At 36.1% G+C, this 19,815-nt stretch overlaps 2 protein-coding genes across 2 annotated transcripts; one reads left to right on the forward strand and one right to left on the reverse strand.

Annotated features, from left to right (window-relative positions):
- Nucleotides 1-1,477: 1,477 nt before the first annotated feature.
- LOC133862304 (ABC transporter B family member 20) lies at nucleotides 1,478-15,285 on the forward strand. Its single transcript, XM_062298079.1, has 11 exons — nucleotides 1,478-2,391; nucleotides 5,349-5,403; nucleotides 5,493-5,668; nucleotides 5,798-5,998; nucleotides 9,471-9,730; nucleotides 9,816-10,126; nucleotides 10,337-10,557; nucleotides 10,666-11,006; nucleotides 11,225-12,015; nucleotides 12,109-12,350; nucleotides 13,454-15,285. Exons 1-11 carry the CDS (start codon nucleotides 2,017-2,019, stop codon nucleotides 14,681-14,683), a joined length of 4,203 nt encoding a protein of 1,400 aa, XP_062154063.1. The 5' UTR covers nucleotides 1,478-2,016; the 3' UTR covers nucleotides 14,684-15,285.
- A 129-nt stretch (nucleotides 15,286-15,414) lies between these two features.
- Nucleotides 15,415-17,655, reverse strand: LOC133862306 (photosynthetic NDH subunit of lumenal location 1, chloroplastic). Its single transcript, XM_062298082.1, has 8 exons — nucleotides 17,514-17,655; nucleotides 17,313-17,409; nucleotides 16,799-16,888; nucleotides 16,594-16,667; nucleotides 16,396-16,518; nucleotides 16,244-16,315; nucleotides 16,050-16,146; nucleotides 15,415-15,758 (listed from the first exon to the last, which is right to left on the reverse strand). Exons 1-8 carry the CDS (start codon nucleotides 17,565-17,567, stop codon nucleotides 15,655-15,657), a joined length of 711 nt encoding a protein of 236 aa, XP_062154066.1. The 5' UTR covers nucleotides 17,568-17,655; the 3' UTR covers nucleotides 15,415-15,654.
- Nucleotides 17,656-19,815: the final 2,160 nt, after the last annotated feature.

Here is a 19,815-nt window from a genome sequence, read left to right on the forward strand (position 1 = left end):
GAATCTTAGAAGATATATCGTATACAAACATCAAAACTCATTTTCATTCTCGACTTGATAATTAAATGTAAAAAACTAATCAAGGGATGGTTTTCTGTCCCATTGATTAAGATGACGTCTTTTTTGTTTTTGTATAATAAAACAAAATTGCAAGGTCTAAGAGGACCACCTTAGTTTCTTCAACTCTATAAAAATTAGGTTAAAAGGGGTTTCATTTGTTGTTATCCGCGTCATCTGTCATAGGTTGTTACAATCAGTTTCGTTAGTAGCTTTCTCAGTTGCGTTATTTGCCTTTGAAGATTATTGTCGAGATTGAAAAAAGCAGACAAAATTTTTCTCTAGACTGAGTTGAGAGATATTTTTTAGGGAAAAATGAAAAATGGTACCACTGGTTATTATAGTTAACCTAAATTACAAATCACTCAATCTGGTATCAAAATTAATTTAAAGATCAGTTTGGTTGGTTTAATTTACAAATTGTTCTATGGAGTCAAATTCCATTAAAATTTTTGATAGATTCCATTAGGTGCCATGTGTCAATCATAATAATAAAAAAATATAAAGAAATAAAACTTCAAAAACATTTTTTTAAAAAAAAAAAAAATTAAAAGAGAAAAGGGGTAGATGTGGGACACCCCAAAAGGCATCTAGGGGTGGCGTGCGGCCACCCCCAACCACCTCTAGGGTGGCCGCTCGCCACCCCCACCGGTTGGGTAGGTAGCCACCCATTTTTTCTTTCTAAATTTTATTTTTTAAATAATTTTTAAAAGAAAAATTTAAAACTATAAAAATATATATATAAAACAAGAAAAGAAAAACTATTTATTATTTTCAAGAAAAACATGAGAGGTTTGGTGGCCTGAGAGGCCAGCTCAACACTCGGTTTTTTTTTTTTTACTTTTTTTATTTTAAGAATTGGATATTTTAAGATTTTTTTTTTCCTTTTTGTTTTATTTTACATATATATATATATATTGCAGCAATATTAAAAATTTAATTGAAGATAAACAGAAGAATCTATTCTATAACAAAAAAATTCAAACCTTAGATAGTAAATGGACAAAAATTCAAACCTTACGAGTGATTTGATAAAAGAACATCTAAACTAAAGCATATTTTGTTTTAAAAAAATGGCCAATTGAAATAAACAAATACACTGCCACTAACCCAAATTATAAAAAGAAAAAACACCCTACCACCCGAAAAGGCAAATGAAAAGAAGAAAAAGACGGGAACAACAGAGCAAATGGACTGGCAGCTAAAAAAAAAAGTTTCATCCAATCCTCAATGATGTCCCTCATGGCTCATACTCCTAAAACACCACACTAACCTCACCCCGGATGTCACATGAACCACCGCAAAACACCACGCGTGACAGCCTCACAGCCCCCACCCCCCAAAGGACTTGAACGTAAATTCACCACCCTTTCATACAGCTGTTAGCACATTTACCAACACCATCATTCGTCGCCGATATTTACCAAAACACCACCAAACCCCGTCCAGGTGTCCGCCACCCACTTGACCCTCACCACCAAAACACCGAAACACACTTTTCTCGCTTTTAATCGCCGGCTACTGTTATCGAAATGTCTAATGCGCAACAATTCGCCGGCGATTGACCGTTAACCAGAAAAAAAAAAAAAAGGAAGGAAAAAAAAGAAAAGGCAAAGATTCAAGAAGAACCCCAGAAAGAAGCATAGAAGAATTGTTTGGTGTCGCCGTGGGTGAGTCAAACATTTCCCTTAGTCTCTATATCTCTCTCTGTCCGCCTTGTTTGACCGAGCCACGCACACCCCACCCTGAACGACCCCGTTTTGTCTGTTTTTGCTTTTGGGAAAAGCAGAGAAGAATGGAAGCACAAAGAGAAAAATCGCAATACGCGTAGCATAGAAAATACAAAGCTAAACCAATCCGTCCTCTAAATTTAGCGGATCTGCTAAATTTAGAGGGATTTGCTTTGAGGTTATTCCAGATAGTGACTCAGTGAGCTTGAGCTTCGGGTTTGGAAGAAAGATGATGGTCTCGAGGGGGCTGTTCGGGTGGTCGCCACCGCACATACAGCCGTTGACGCCGGTGTCGGAGGTGTCCGAGCCGCCTGAGTCTCCGTCGCCGTACATGGACCAGAGCGCGGAGACCGCGGGACAGCAGGTGGAGCCGGAGGAGGTGATGGAGGAGCTAGAGGAGATCGAGCCGCCGCCGGCAGCCGTGCCGTTCTCGCGGCTCTTCGCCTGCGCCGACCGCCTCGACTGGGCGCTCATGATCGTCGGCTCGTTCGCTGCCGCCGCCCACGGCACCGCTCTCGTCGTCTACCTTCATTACTTCGCCAAGATCGTTCACGTCCTCAAGATCCACGACAAGCCTGACGAGCAGTTCGAGAAGTTTCGGGAGGTAATTTCATAGTTTCCGAAACCCTTTTTCGGAGTTCTATATATTTGTGTTGTGTTTGTTTGGTTGCTGAGAACGTGTAGCAAATGGTAGGAATTAGGGTTTTTGAGTTTTAGGCTTGGTTTTAGTAGCTAAGCTTTATGCTGCTAATCGTGTTTACTGTTTAGTTCAGGTGACCAAAGACAGATTAAAAATATTTGGAATTTGGGTTTTGTTTGATTCTTTTTGGTTACGCTGTTTGATTCATAACTAAATACTATAATAAGCTCACGATTACCAAGTACTATAATAAGCTCATGATTTTCGGTGCTGAGTTTGTTATGCTACTGTTACTTTTATTGTTATTTTCTTTTTATTTTTGGGCTTGTGGATTTAGCGCGCACTGTTATATTACTTTGTGAAAATTGGTTGAGTACATATATGGAAATATTATATACATATCCGGAAATTTATAGGGCTAATCAAAATCTGTAAGTTGAGATTACAATTGCTTCAGTGCTGCAGATTTTGCTATGATCCTCACCTGAAAGTGGATAACTCATACCTTATATTTAAATCCCAATGGAACCAGTGTTTTATAGGCTAAACCATCCAAAAACAGTTAACTGAAGTTGTACTACTGTATTCTGCACACTCTATTCTATTTTTTTTTTTTTTGATAAGTAATAAGCCAATCTCATAAAAAGCGTAAGGCGCCCCTTATGCACAATCTATTCTATTTGGATACACTTATTTTGAAAAGGACAGATAACCTATTAATATTATAATTCTATAATTATAATGGTATTCCCGAGTTGATGGGGAATAAGATATGATGGGCTTGCTCGTCTTCATTGCTGCATAATGTCTTTCTGTTCTTTTACATAAATTAGATATGGGTTGTTGTAAATGTGGTTTGATTGGGAAGTTACTGATGCCAAATTGACCGCCATTTTTGCCTTCGTTTGTAAAGAGAATGAAAGATGGTTTATTTACTTATTCTTTTGAGTTTCATGCTTTCTCCGTTTTTTGTTTTCAAGAATTGAAATTACTAACCCAAAGTAGCTGAATGGTTGTGTTGGGCTTAGTTGACTGCAGTTTGTATGTATTATTCAGTGACCGACATTTCCTTTTCTTACATATACATGTTTACTCAGAGGAGCCTTAGACCAATTTGCACTGGAGCAAGTCTTATATGATATCTAGAAGACATAACTATCAGATGTTTGGATGGGCTATTATTGGTTTGCATCCAATGTCTGCATTCTGTGGAACTTCTATTTTAGGTTAACCTTTGTAATTGTACTCTATATGAAACATTCAATATCTATTTTTTTCCAGATGCCAGATACATCACTTCACTATGAAGAATAGTGGCTTGTTTACAGAAATAGTGTTCAGAGGGGACTATGCTTTGGTATCTGATATCAATTGCTTCTCAAATAATAGGAGAGTGCTGTAACATTTTATGTGAGAGAGAAAAAAAGGTCATAAAAGTACTTGAAGAGTGACATCTTGCATCACTTTCACCTAGTGCATACCTGGAATTGGCTAACTACTTAATGGTGTCTTGTTTGAGTAAGTTTTATCAAGAGGGTATCATATATTTTAGCATATTTATTGTGGGGCTGGGGCTGGGGCTGGGTGGAAGAATACAAAACTTTAAATAAATTTTTTCTTCATATGGTTATTTTTTCCACTTTCTCTCCTGCTTTTTGATGAGAAAGTATGATGGTTTAACCATGAAATATACATACTATGTGTAATAAGAGTGGGGAAACCCTGGATCATCTTCTTCATTGTGATGTTGCAAGAGATTTGTGGATTATGGTATTTCAGATGTTTGGGGTAGAAGAGTGGATTATGCCTAGATGGGTGGTGGTCCTGGTGGATCTTTTGGCATGTTGGAAAAGAAGGGTCGGTTGGAATGATATCAATATTGTTTGGAATGTAATTCTTCCCTTTTTAATTTGGTGCATTTGGAGAGGAAGGAACGCTTGAAGCTTCGATGATCGCGAGAGAACGAGTTCGGATCTACAGACTTATTTTCTTAAATCCCTATTGGAGTGGCACTCTGCCATCGCCCTTCTCCATGTCTCTAGCTTTGCAGATTTTTGTACTCTTTTTTCTTCTTCTTGATTTGCTGAGTGGTTTCTCTTGTATACTCCATGTTCCTTGGGTAGCGTCCCTTGCGCCTTTAATGAACTTTCTTTACTTAAAAAAATGAAGGATACATACTAGTTGCATCTAATTGTGGGGGAAAATCTTAAAATAAAAACAATATTCCGGTCCATAAAGTATTTAATTTTTGAAGTTTCTGTGTGAAATTAATTAGCAATATGATTCAGGGTGTGTTTGGTAAAGCTTTTGAGGTGTTTTTTTTTTTTTGAATAGTAATAAGAAGTGATTGAAGGTAAAAAGAAGTTTTGAATTTTTGGTAAGGAAAAGTGAAAACGTTATGTTTTGTAGTGGATTTTTTATTTGAATAGTAATAAAAAGTGATTGACGTGATATAAAAAGTGAAAAAAGTTGGAATGTTTTGTCAAACTAGCCCTCAGTCGAAACATTACTGCAATGACCAAGATACTTGTAAACTGCAAAGAAAATGCAGGTCCATGACTTGTTGGGTTTCCCCTGGTACTAAAGTTTCTATCTGAAAGAAAAAAGCATCTTTTTTGGCCATATTAATTGGTAATGTAGTGTGAAATATCATTTCTATATGGCAGAAAAAGTCTAACAGCTAACAGGTGGCTTTTGATTTTTGAGGCTTAGATTCTCATTTTGCTTTTTTTCTCCCCTTTACAAGTAACAGCCTACTGTTATTGTCCTCGGCATATTTGTGTTTCATCCGTTGTGCAATTTTATTCAGTTAGTGTTTCCATGTGATTTAGAAGGTGAAAATTTGTATATTTTCATTTATAAACTGTAAGTTGAAGACATGAACTTATTGTCATTTAAACTGTGTTATTGCTTTGCTGCAGCTTACTTTAACACTCGTGTATATTGCTGTGGGCGTTTTTGCTGCTGGTTGGATTGGTAATTTTATTGATCATAATTAGCATTACTGCATTCCTGTTTTTGTATCCTATTTGTGACCTTCAATACTAACTTGTTTTGTGTAATAGAGGTTTCTTGCTGGATTCTGACTGGGGAAAGGCAGACTGCTGTCATCAGGTCAAGATATGTTCAAGTATTACTTAACCAAGACATGAGTTTTTTTGATACCTATGGGAACAATGGGGACATTGTGAGCCAAGTATTGAGTGATGTGCTACTTATTCAATCGGCTCTTAGTGAAAAAGTATGTTTAGATCTAACATATTGCTTCACACATAATTTTCCTTTTTTTTTTTGGAATTCTTCTACAATATTAACTCTCTCTCCATGCATTGTTTTGTCTAATCTTTTTGTGTTACCTCCCATGATACAGGTTGGAAATTATATCCATAATATGGCTACATTTTTCAGTGGTCTTGTTCTTGGATTCATCAACTGTTGGCAGATCGCACTCATAACACTAGCCACTGGTCCTTTCATTGTTGCTGCTGGAGGAATATCAAATATATTTCTTCACAGGCTCGCTGAGAATATTCAAGATGCATATGCTGAAGCAGCTAGCATTGCTGAACAGGTCTATTTTTGTTGCTTTTTCCATTTAACATACCTCCCCCCTCCCCACCAAAAAAGAAAAAAGCAAAAAAAAGGAAACACAAAGGAAATCTATAGGTGATGTTTGCTAAAGTTTTTGAAAAGTGTGTTTTGAAAAGGTGAAAGTGAAAAATGTTTTCGGTGGGATCCACATTTGGAAAGTGTTTTTGTTCTTTTTGCCCCTACTACCTAGGTGGCTTCACTTGTATACATCCTGTGTACATGAGGGCAGTTTATTCTTTTTTGATATCTCGATTAATTATTAAAAAAAAAAAACAGAAAAAAAGGTTGTTTGGTAAACTTTTTGAAAAGTGTTTCTGAAAAGAAAAAACCCAATAAATGTTTTAAAAAGGAAAAGCAAATATCTAGCAAGTGTTTTCCAAAAATTAAAAGAAAAGAAAAAATTAGGGATAGCCACGGCCCCGCGGTCATCCCCGTTCTCCGGTTGGGGGTGGTTGCAAAGACATCCCCCTCTTGGCTGTTGGGCTCTTTTTTCTTTTTTTTTTTTCTTTTTTTCTTTTAAAAAGTATTAGGGTTTGAGAATAGAAGAGTTTTTGAGAAGGTTCGCTTTGAATGAATATATACTAATTAAAAAAAAAAAGAGGTTTTGAGAAGGTTAACCGTTTGGGTGTTGAATTTTTGAAATCAGAATTGATTTCTTATTTTGTTTGCGAATTTCGAGGTTTGACTTTTTAGAAAAAGTTGAATAAAATATGATTTGTTTTTGAAAAAGTTGAATAAAATATGATTTATTTTTGAAAAAAGTAGAATCAGAATCATATTCTGTTTCTAAAATTCTGTTGCCAAACAGATAATAACAAACATAGCCATATCATTCTGGTCTTTCAAAGAATTATCTGAACTCGTATGTTATGAGAATATTGTTTTGCATTTATTTTTATAATTTTGGCTCACATTCCTCACTGCACCGCAAGATCTGCTTAAATGTGATTCTTTTAAAGTAGCGGAGTTTGAAGTTGATATGCTGAATGGTTGCACCAATTTGAGTGTGTTTTCAGCTGTTTCTTTGGTTTTTGTCAGACATTTATTTTGCTAGGGTCTTTTGGTTATATATATATATATATATATATATATTTCTTTTCTGATGCTATCATATGCACAGAAGTATCTTGTTATTTATATATATGTAACGGATTTTCTGGAACCAATAGAAGAGAAACATTATGTATATCTTGAAAGAAAAAAGAATGCCATAACTTTGCGTTTTTATTAAGATGGAAAGCTTAAATCTTCAGTACCTATCACTTTGCCGCTGGAATCTTTTACTTTTCAATTTACATTTCAGGATTCATCATTTGTCCTTCTGTCCCTTGAGATTCCCTGAGTAGAGTTGAAAGTTGTTTATTTTTTATTTTAAGTAAGCGCAATAGGTGTAACTCAAGTATACAGAAAGTAGACAAGAGAAACACCTAGCTAGTAGAAGAAAAAAAGATCAGGAAAAATGTGAAAGCTAGAAATATTTAAGTTGAAAGTTTAAAGTTGGTCTAGTTGTTTTTAATTAAATAATAAAAAATTTCTATTCACCCACTTGCTCATGTTGGGAGTCTAGTACCATGCATCCTCAATTATAAAGGGCTGTCTAGTGATCGATAAATTGCTGATGTTCATTGCATGAAGTAAATCCAAAATGCTTCTAAAGGTCTTGCTGTTGCTTGTTCCTTATAGAAGCCACCACCCAAATGCTTTTTTTTTTTAAAAGAATAAGTGAAGTGTTGCAACTGAGTCACCACCCAATGTCTAATTGAAACAATACCTTCTTTACAGCCTGACCAATCTCAATTTAGAGATGTCGGGATTGATTATGCATATCCCTTTACCTTCTGAAATTTTTCATGAGACTATAAGAGGTGTTTTGAGGAGCACGGGAATTCTCTCTGATGTGAGCCCTTAAATATTTCTCTGTTCTCTATCCTGTAAGTTATATTAATGCTCAACTATCTCATGCTTTCTAGACTACCATAATACACTTTTGTTCTTTCTTCTCACACCTATTAGCAATTTGTTAGTAATTTTCGAGATTTGGGTTCCCTTCTGCTTTCAATAAAATGTTTGAATTAGTTGGGGCTGCTGCTGGTAGTTTGCCTTCTGCCAAAGTCTTCTTCCTTTTATCCTGCAGTAATTCCTTTTTATGTATTTGTCCTCAATATCCCCAACCCTTCACTTGGCCCCATAATAAAAATTATTGACCCTTCTTTTAGTTGTTTTTATTTTATTTTAATTTTTTCAAGATCCTTGAGAGAGACCTTTTGTTACCTATTTGAATATATGATTTTGGTCAGGAGACACCGGTCAAAGTGACATGCTCTCTGGTTAATTGATGAAAACTTTATATCTGTTAGCATTAGTTGCAGATAAATGCCTCAAAGTACTTCTGTATAATCTCCCTATAGGCCCAGGCATAACCCTTTCAATGAATTAGTGGCTTTATCTCCTTGTCGAGTTGGCTGGAAAGGTGACATTAAGGATTAGAACTAAGACTTGGTTGAGAGGGTCTGACAATGCTGCCGTTACTTTATGTTACTCAAAGCCAACAGTGTCTCATTTATTTATTTATTTATTTCTAGAAGAATAGAGCATCTTTCCGACTATTACAAGGGTGATATTTTTTCTTTTTTTGAAAAAAGGAGGAAAGATTAGGCTATCTTTCTCCCTGAAGCCCTGTAAGAGTTGCTGGCTGTGTGTAGCTCCTAAGGGCGCTTCTCAGGGAATGTTTGGAAAAACAGCTACAGATTAGGAGAAATTGAGTGCATGTAAGACTAAACTTATATTTGTCATATACTTTGGATAAATAAACATATTGATTAGTACCTGGTAACTGAAGTATATGGGTACTATAATTATTAACTGATGTCTACAAACATTTTCTTTAAAAATATACTTTTGGCATTTATTAATTTTTTTCTTTCTTTCTTTATATGTATTGGTTAAATCCTATAATTGACTGATGGTGAGCATCTAAGAGCTTGTGCAGTTCATTTTTCCCTGAGCAATTTGTCAATAACCAAAGAAGTAAAGAGCATGTTTGGTTCTTTTCTCTGAAAACAGTTTTTATTTTGTAGAGCAAAATAAAAAACAGCATGAAGGTACATTGGGGAATGTGTTCTAAAAACAGCTTTTAGAAGTTTATTCATGTTAACATCATTGTTCAAAATCAGGACAGTGAAGTGTTTAGAAAAACTCTTTTCATTCTCAACAACTGGTTTCTGAAACACAATAGGAAATAGCTTTCTGCTCTTTTGTGGTCTAGTAGTTTCAGCATGTATTTTTTGAAAACGGTGACGTATCTTATTTTGTATAAATTTTGCTGTTATGAAGTGGCAGGTAAATAGTTCAAATATAGGAGCAATTTTGAATTATACTTGTGGTCATTTTTGGGGGAGTATTTAATTTAATGCAAGTGATTTTGAAGTGTGAATCTTTTTTTAATCATGCAGGCAGTCTCCTATATTAGGACATTGTATGCATTTACAAATGAAACCTTGGCCAAGTATTCTTATGCAACATCACTACAAGCAACTCTGAGATATGGTATATTAATAAGCCTTGTGCAAGGCCTTGGTCTTGGATTTACGTATGGGCTTGCTATATGCTCTTGTGCCTTACAACTGTGGGTCGGAAGGTTTCTAATTACACACAAAAAAGCTCATGGAGGTGAAATTATAACAGCCCTATTTGCTATAATTTTAAGCGGCCTGTAAGTATTTTGCTTAAACTGTCGTGTCCTGGCTAAATCATTTCGACCATTTTTTTCTTACGTATCACTTTTCTGTCTTTAATAGTGGGCTGAATCAAGCCGCAACAAACTTCTATTCATTTGACCAAGGACGAATTGCTGCTTATAGACTTTATGAGATGATAAGCCGATCATCATCTGCAGTTAATCAAGATGGAACTACCCCGGTTTCAGTGCAAGGAAATATCGAGTTTAGGAATGTATATTTCAGCTATCTGTCTCGTCCTGAAATCCCTATTTTGAGTGGGTTTTACCTCACTGTACCTGCTAAGAAAGCTGTGGCACTTGTTGGCAGAAATGGCTCTGGAAAGAGCAGCATTATCCCACTCATGGAGCGGTTTTATGATCCTACATTAGGTATGTTGATCTTATTCTTTACCTTTCCTTTTTGTTTTTTCTTGGGGTGTGTTTGTGCTGGGTTGGGTTGGTGGGTCTGGTCACATTCTTCTCCTTTTAAAAAGGTGCATATATCTTGGCAAGGTTCAATTGAAGTAATTGGTATGCTTGCACGATTCAATGGTTTTTTTTTTTTTTTTTTTTTTTTTGTTTCTTTATTCTGTGGTGCAGGAGAAGTTCTCTTGGATGGAGAAAATATTAAGAACCTGAAACTGGAATGGCTAAGGAGCCAAATAGGACTAGTTACCCAGGAGCCTGCCTTGCTAAGTTTGAGTATAAGAGACAATATTGCTTATGGGCGGGATGCTACCTTTGATCAAATTGAAGAAGCTGCTAAAATAGCACATGCGCATACTTTAATCAGCTCACTTGAGAGAGGATATGACACGCAGGTAAACTTGAAAGAAAATATTAACTCAAACCTATCTTTCCTGGTATTGTCTGGATCATTTCCTGTTTTTGTGGTCTTGGTTAAGTTAAATAACTCTTTTTCATTTCAGGTGGGCAGGGCTGGTTTGGCATTAACAGAAGAGCAGAAAATAAAACTTTCTATTGCTAGAGCGGTACTTTTAAATCCATCAATTCTTCTGCTTGATGAGGTTACTGGCGGACTTGATTTTGAAGCTGAAAGAGCTGTTCAGGAGGCTCTAGATCTCCTCATGTTAGGACGTTCGACTATAATAATAGCTCGACGACTTAGTCTTATAAGGAATGCTGATTACATAGCTGTGATGGAGGAGGGTCAACTTGTTGAAATGGGTACACATGATGAATTATTGACCCTGGACGGCCTATATGCAGAGCTTCTCAAATGTGAAGAAGCAGCAAAACTTCCTAGGAGGTATAATAATACAAGGGCAAACTATGCAGTTGCTGACATGGTTATTGCGGGTGAATAACCAGCAATAATAAGTTTAACCATTTTGTATCTCTGTGAAGAGATATTTATTTTTATTTCTGGACTTGTTTGCTAGAAAGTTAAATTGCACTTCTTTTTATTTTTTATTTTTCTTTATGCTAAGTTGCATGTATGGGTTCTGTTTATGTAACTACATCCAGGATGCCATTAAGAAACTACAAGGAGACTGCAGCTTTCCAAATTGAAAAGGATTCTTCAGCAAGTTACAGCTTCCAAGAACCATCATCTCCTAAAATGGTCAAATCACCCTCTCTCCAGAGAGTTCCTGGCATATTCCGACCATCAGATGGCACCTTTAACTTGCAGGAATCACCCAGAGCTGGGAGCCCACCACCAGAGAAGATGTTCGAAAATGGTCAGCCTTTGGATGCAGCAGATAAGGAACCATCGATAAGAAGGCAGGATAGTTTTGAAATGAGACTACCAGAGTTACCCAAGATTGATGTCCAGTCTGCACATCGACAAGCATCAAATGGTTCAGACCCTGAATCTCCTGTTTCACCCCTTTTGACATCTGATCCCAAAAATGAACGTTCACATTCACAGACTTTTAGTCGACCACATAGTCAATCTGACGATGTTCCAGTGAAGGTGAAGGAAGCGAAAAATACACAGCATCGGGAAGCACCATCATTTTGGAGGTTGGCAGAGCTTAGTTTTGCAGAGTATCTTTATGCTGTATTAGGAAGCACTGGTGCTGCTATCTTTGGTTCTTTTAATCCTCTTCTTGCTTATGTTATAGCACTGATAGTAACGGCATACTATAGAAGTGATGAAGGCCATCATCACTTGCAGGAGGAAGTAGACAAATGGTGCTTGATCATTGCCTGCATGGGTATAGTGACAGTTGTTGCCAATTTTTTGCAACACTTCTACTTTGGTATAATGGGGGAGAAGATGACTGAACGAGTTCGTAGAATGATGTTCTCAGGTGATTGGCTCTTTCCTTAATCTCCCAGTAGTTCTCTTGAGACGTGGAATTATGTTTATTCGCATTACCTTATATATTTCCATGATGTGACAGCGATGTTGCGCAATGAAGTTGGATGGTTCGATGAAGAGGAAAACAGTGCTGACACCTTATCCATGCGTTTGGCAAATGATGCTACATTTGTGCGAGCTGCTTTTAGCAATCGGCTCTCCATATTTATACAGGACAGTGCTGCTGTTATTGTGGCTGTTCTCATTGGGATGTTGCTACAATGGCGATTGGCACTTGTGGCTTTGGCTACCCTACCTGTTCTCACTGTTTCTGCCATTGCGCAGGTTTGCACCATCTCTACTTGCCTCCCTTCACAAATTTATTTTATACTTGAACTGAAAGTTGAGTTGTGATTTAAACTTTTTCTTTAACTTTCTTTTATAAATAAAAAGTTCATTAATCAGCCCATTTTGCATATAATTAGATAAATATATTTTTCATCAGCTTCAGGGCCTTATATATTTTCAAGTGCTGTATTTATTTTGTGGAAAATGACTTGCAGGCAGAAAAGTTTTTTTTTTTAAAATAATGTTCAGTGTTACTTTTATGTTTTCCACTGTTTGGTAGGAACACTGAAAATGACATGAAAGCTGTTTGGTGTGCCTGAGAAAACCTGATATTTTCTTAATTTCAGATAGCTACAAGTAATGACTTATTTGAGATAAGCACAAAGGTGTTCACAAATTACCTAGAGCTGAAGTAGGAAATCTTAAACACCAGATGCAAGAATAAGCAATAAGTGTATTCCATTGAAGCTTTTAATTTATTTAAATCAAAACCCATCACTTCTTATGAGTACCACCACAAAAGCTTATGCGTCATGCCACTTCCACATAAAACCACCCCACACACTCAGCCACCACCAATAACTGCCACTGAATGGTAACCTCAATAATTATCTTGTCCTATGTTATCCAATCCACCCTACAAAAACCGTGAATGCACCTCACACCCGTATCTGCTTTTACATGCACAGACTTGCAGTGCAGGCTGCACAAAAGCATGTGCATCATTTCTATTTAATGGGTTTCCTCAAACACATAGCAAACCCATGATTTTTGGAATTTATTTGACATATTTGTTTAATAACGACCCTGCTTTTTCGAAGTCCTAAACACAGTTGCCAACACTGCGGCATTGTGGTGACCAAAAAAGGTCAATATTGCGATTGAGTAATAGCTATACTGTCTATATATTTGGATCTAGTTTTGTCTGATCTTGGTCAATTTGTAACCTTATTGACCTGCCTGGATTTGTGAAATCTCTACCTTTCTTATATATCTGTATTCCAAAGATGTAATAATTACTTGGTGGCTGAGTTTCATTTTATATGATTCACTTTCATATATTCGTTTTTTGATAATGAAGCACTGTTTAAATATTGCAGAAATTGTGGCTTGCTGGATTTTCAAGGGGCATCCAGGAGATGCACAGGAAGGCATCTTTGGTCCTTGAGGATGCAGTTAGAAACATATACACTGTTGTAGCATTCTGTGCTGGTAACAAGGTAATGGAGCTCTACAGGTTGCAACTAAAGAAAATATTTAAACAGAGTTTCCTTCACGGAATGGCAATTGGTTTTGCATTTGGCTTCTCACAGTTTTTGCTTTTTGCCTGTAATGCCCTTCTCCTCTGGTACACCGCGTACTCTGTAAAACATAAATATATGGATCTACCTACTGCCCTCAAGGAGTATATGGTTTTCTCTTTTGCAACATTTGCGCTGGTGGAGCCTTTTGGATTGGCTCCTTACATACTTAAACGACGTAAGTCTCTCATTTCAGTATTTGAAATCATAGATCGAGTGCCTAAGATTGAACCAGATGATAACTCAGCATTGAAGCCACCAAATGTTTATGGAAGCATTGAGTTGAAAAATGTTGATTTCTGTTACCCTACTCGCCCAGAAGTGTTGGTATTGAGCAACTTCAGTCTCAAAGTCAACGGGGGACAAACTGTGGCTGTGGTGGGAGTTTCAGGGTCTGGGAAGAGCACCATAATATCTTTGATGCAGAGATTCTATGATCCGGTTGCTGGTCAAGTACTACTGGATGGGCGAGATTTGAAACTTTATAATTTGAGATGGTTGAGGAGCCACCTTGGTCTTGTTCAGCAGGAACCAATTATCTTCTCAACAACCATAAGGGAAAATATAATATATGCAAGGCACAATGCTAGTGAAGCTGAAATAAAAGAGGCTGCCAGGATAGCAAATGCTCACCATTTCATCAGCAGCTTGCCTCATGGTTACGACACGCATGTGGGAATGAGGGGTGTGGATCTGACCCCAGGACAGAAACAGAGAATTGCAATTGCTCGGGTAGTGCTAAAAAACGCACCCATCTTGTTATTAGATGAAGCAAGCTCGTCCATTGAGTCTGAGTCAAGTCGAGTGGTGCAGGAGGCTCTAGATACATTGATCATGGGGAACAAAACAACTATTCTGATAGCCCATAGAGCTGCAATGATGAGGCATGTAGACAACATTGTAGTTCTGAATGGGGGGCGAATTGTAGAGGAAGGGACCCAAGATTCTTTGGTGGCAAAGAATGGTCTGTATGTCCGTTTGATGCAACCTCATTTCGGGAAGGGCTTGCGTCAGCATCGACTTGTTTAGAGTGGGTTTTGTGATTGTTTGGGTTTGGTTCATCTACAGTTCTCATTCTGCCCATTTTGAATCTCTTGGATATGTCTATACTGATGGTTGTTTTCCTATAATGTTGGTGGGAGTCCCGAGTCAGCAGGGAGAGGAATGATGAGACTGGTGAGGCTTATAACAATTTTTATATTGCAGAGTGGGTGTATCCAGTGGCGGCAGTGCTAGTTACATTGTTCAAAATTAGGTTTTAGAGGTAGGGTTTTTGGAATCGGTTGGCCTTTGGGGATGTGCTCTCGGGGCTGGATGCATATTCTTTTGGAGGCGAGCATCACTAGATTGGCATTGTGCTTCGTCTTCATGGTATATTGATTTGCTTTTCAAGCAGAAAGTGGGTTGGAATTAATTTTAGTTTTTTTTTTTTTTTTTTTTTTTTACTGAGGTGTGGTTTTCTTTTTACATTTTTAGTGAACTTCTTTGACTCTCTCTCTCACTCTACAGCTTCAACGCTGAATTTATTCTTGTAGTAAGTTTTACTTCCCTTTGTGAAAAATGTAGAAAGTTCAAGAGGAAAAAACAAAATTTGTAACCTTTGTAAATAAATAGCGATGATTTACAAGCTATTCAGTTTTGCCTGTTTGATCCCCCAAGAAGCTCCCATTGTTGGATTCTGTGTAATCTGAAGTGATTGACTATGATGTTCAACACTATTTTCTAACTTGAATGTTCATGGAGCATGTTGTTACCGCATGAAAAACAAGCGTTCTATGTCCTGCTTATTATTATATGGCATAAACTTGAGTTGTTGCATACAGATTGGTAGTTAATTTTGGTGGTGATGACTTCTGCAGGGGACTTTCTTGCTCAATATATACATTTTTATTGCAAATTAACAATCAATAAAAAGGAAAGAAAAAAAAAATAGAAAAGAAGAACAAATACAAATTATGACTAGCTTTCACATAAGAGATTGCCAGCTCCACAACAGTTCTTCATATGTCAAGCACCTTAAAAGAGTCTGCTACCACTCTAAGCATATCGCGATATCTTTTCCATCGTCTTGTGTTTGCTCCGACAATCAGCGTGTAATATCTCCCTGTAGAAAGAGCAAGTTGGTAGCATTTACATAGCGTTAGCCATATTCGCTCTATCATTTCAAAATGACTAATCAATTTAAAGTACTCTATAATTACTTATAAAGTGCAGTCTCATCTAGTAAGGATCTATTGTGAAACTTAACACCTATGAATATCTGTATAATCTAACCATTCGATATTATTCATCTTTCTAACATGAACCATGATTGTTACAAGTTTAGATACATGATGATAGCATCCAAATGGTACAAAACATTATGATTATGATACTTCTTTATGGAGGTACTTACCATTTGCAATTGCTATGGTTGCAAAGGAAGTGGTTGAAAAATTCGGAGATGTAAGTTCATACTCAAAGGTGTAATAATTTTTCCCATCAACGGTTTTCTGCATCCATTGGATAGACATTATATATTTCCTGCAAATTTTGGAGTTACATTGGGAGGAACTTTTAGACAGAAAGTGTGAAGAGGAAGATACAAACCTCCTGCATCTCGATTATATCAGCTACTTGATTTGGTGCAGCATAATAATGTCTCACCAAATTGGAAATTACCTGTTGAACATAATAACTGGTCAAGACCATTTACAGTCTTTCTGAAAACATAAAGACACTGCAAAATTGCATTTCTTTACCTCTTCCATTGGACCCATATCATGGATGTCTTTTTTACCAGTTGGTATAAATCTCACTCGAACGTTTTGCAGTTGCAAATATCGATCCTTAAATGCAGAATCATGTGCCCTGAAGTCAAATTCCTGAACAATACAAAACAGAACTTATTGTTTTGCAGCCAAAATTCAGGCTTCCATTTCACAATGAAATTGTCTTACCCTCCAATCCGAGGGGTAGTAATAAGAATACCCATCTGCAGAATCAACAAAAGCTCGATAGTTCTTCGGTATTTCTGCGCAACACAGGCAGGATAACAACTTATTTTACAAGTAAAGAGAGATTTCAAATGGAGATTATACAATTGCTTCATACTTTAACATAAACTTACAAATCATATATTGAAATAACTTCCAACCACGATACCTTCAGCAAAAAGGGAACTTGCAGGGAGTAAACCTGCAGTTGCAGTCAGTGCTCCAATTTTCAAAAGCAGCAGCCTTCTCTTGCAATTGCCTAAATTTCATGAAGGTAATGATTTATGGCACTGGACATCATATAGAACAAGATATGATAAACATCCTAACAAACCCATTACAGATTTTGTCAAAGTAATCACCTAAGCATCAGGGTTCATTTCTCACAAATTATAAAACGCTTAATATCAAAGGCAAATTTGAAGAGTCAATGGTCTCAGTATCTTCGAAATAGGCATTTCTGTGAAGCAGGGCTAGGCAGTCATGAACAAGAAGTGAATGTTGAAGTTCAATTTGACAGAAACCCACTATTAATTCGTAGAACAAACGGTAATCAACTCATTCTAAGCCAAAAATCGAAAAGAAATCAATCTAGTTGTCTCTCAAACACGACTTTCCTTACAGAAAGAGTGGCTAAAAAAAGTGCATAACAAGTGTGAAGAGAATTCATCTGGGTGTCTTACTTTCGTCATCTGAGGATGCCTCTCTTGAGCATGTGATGGTGTTACGTAAACAAAAGGCAGTATCTCGAGAGAAGTCCTTCGAATGAGGCAAGTTCAACTGGAAATGGTGCACAACTAATTGCATGAGATTCCTTAAAAAAAAAAAATACGAAGTCCGAATAAAAGAAAGTGGAGATCGAGGGAACCAATTCGTGCACTGACCTTCTTGCAAAAGGTGGTTGAAACCCAGTTCAGTGAGAGTGAAGACGCTGCCATATTTGACAAAAGAGAAGCAGTTGTAGCTTCTCACAATGTGGGTATTGGAGAGTGTAGCTCGGCCTTTTGTTTTGGCTTAGGAGGCTGTGTCATGTGGGGACTCGTTTTTGGATAGCAGTGGATAATACCAAGTTTAATGGGTGGGCTAGCAAACGTTCTACCCGCTTAGCCCAGAAAATTGAAAGAAAGGGAGGAGTTTTTTTTCTTTTTTTTTTTTTTTTTTTGGGGGTGGGGTCCGATTTTCCTACATTTCCCGTATTGATTTCTTACCTTATTATTTAGAAAAAATAAGGATGGTAAGCCTATAAATGAAATATTAGGATTTAAAGTTGGCTCATCTAATGATGTATATGAAGTTAATGTTAACACGTCTTTTAAATATTTAAATAATGTGAAATCATGTATACCATTAGATATATCAACTCTTAAATTTTGGTCATAGAATGAATACGAGATAGTATCCATTTTATTTGAAATAGAAAAGATCCCATTCTCTCACGATCCTTACCTCATGCCAAAAAAAGAAACTCTGTAAGACAACAATACGGGGTGTTCTCGGGTTTAGTGAGATATTTTTAGTGTTACATTTTTTTGGAATATGATCCTCCACATTTCAAAGAGTCATCGCACGATTTAAATTTTGTAACATATTTATCCCATGTGGTATTAGATGTATAAAATCTAATATAAAATTAATCAATTAATCAAATTTTTTTTTTATTTCATTTTAAATGAAAGAAGATCCTGATTTTGTGGGGGGAATCATAATTTGAACACAGCGAGGCAGATATGATGGTGCCAAAAATAATTTTTATACTGTTTTTCCAACATTAATAAAGGACGGTATTATTCATTATCCAATATCAAATGCCGGTAACGCTTCATTCAAGAAGAGGGGCATGTGATCAACCTCCAGCTTTGTTATTCTTTAATTCAAATTCATTTAAGTTACCAAAATTAATTATTATTATTATTTTTTCTATTCAAGCTGCCAAAATTAAGCTGTAAACGTTTTGGACAAAACTTTCTTTTAGACTTCGTTGTTATTTTTTAAACATTTAAAAGTACATAATATTTTAATACAACTATTAAAAAATCATATGTTTTTTCTATGCTAATTAAAAAATCACGTGTTTCTTACATGTTAAGAGACACGTAACGGTTTTATAGACATGTTTGAAGAAAATTTACGTCCAGAATTAAATGTTTCATTGATTTGAGGAAGCGTAACTAGTTTTAGGAAGTTACTCATTATTTTTTAAGGATTTGGTTTAAGTACCGTTAAAAACTATAACATAGGTGCATGCAGTAAGTTTTTTAATGGCTTAAATTTAATTTTAAGTTTTTTATGAGGAAGAGAGAAAGATAGTGAAAATAAATCTAGACTGTTAAAAAATCTATAACACGTTAAATCTTCCAAATTAATATATATATATATATATATATATATATATATATATATATATATATATATATATATATATATATATATATATTAAATTAATGTGTTTAAAATACATGTAATTCTCACATACATTTTCAATAAAGCATGTGATTCTCACATCTATATTTTTAAAAATACACGTAATCACATATATTATGAACACATTAATTTAATAAACTAAATAAAATATATTATGGATATATAAGGCTTAAACTCTGGGAAGTAGCCAAAAGGCCCAAAGATCATCCAGAAACTGAAAAAACCAGAATGGAATCCCATGTAGTTAGGAAAATTATCCATGGAGTTGGTCAACAGCAAATCTACTGACCATTGCTTTAAATAAAGAAAGGTTTTAAAGATTTTATACTTGTTCGGGAAGTTTATCACACTGCCCTTTACTGAAGATCGATTTGTTACAAGTGTTCTTCTTTTTATTTCTATATTCTAACCTTGGGAAGGATTTTCTGCCGTACACACAAGGTAGAAATGGGAGTCATCGTGGTGGATAGGAATCCTTGGAATTTATTGGGCAGGGTAATGATAGAGGGATATGCATTTCCAGTAACTTGCTGATCAAATTGTTAGTTGTTCGGATAGTATATGTGATAGGTTTTTATAGGGTTTACCTGTTTGAATAAGGAGTAGATTACTCGAGATGTGTTCGAGCAGATAGATCTTGTAGCTGTTCTTTCACATTATTGTCCGAACTGTTAACAATCTGAACATTTCTATCCATAATACAAAGGGTCGGGATTTAAACACCCAAACCATCTGAGATGTGAGACCCACCTGCTTGAGAGTAAT

Source organism: Alnus glutinosa, chromosome 3 (genome assembly GCF_958979055.1).
Source record: "Alnus glutinosa chromosome 3, dhAlnGlut1.1, whole genome shotgun sequence".
Taxonomy (NCBI): Eukaryota; Viridiplantae; Streptophyta; class Magnoliopsida; order Fagales; family Betulaceae; genus Alnus; species Alnus glutinosa.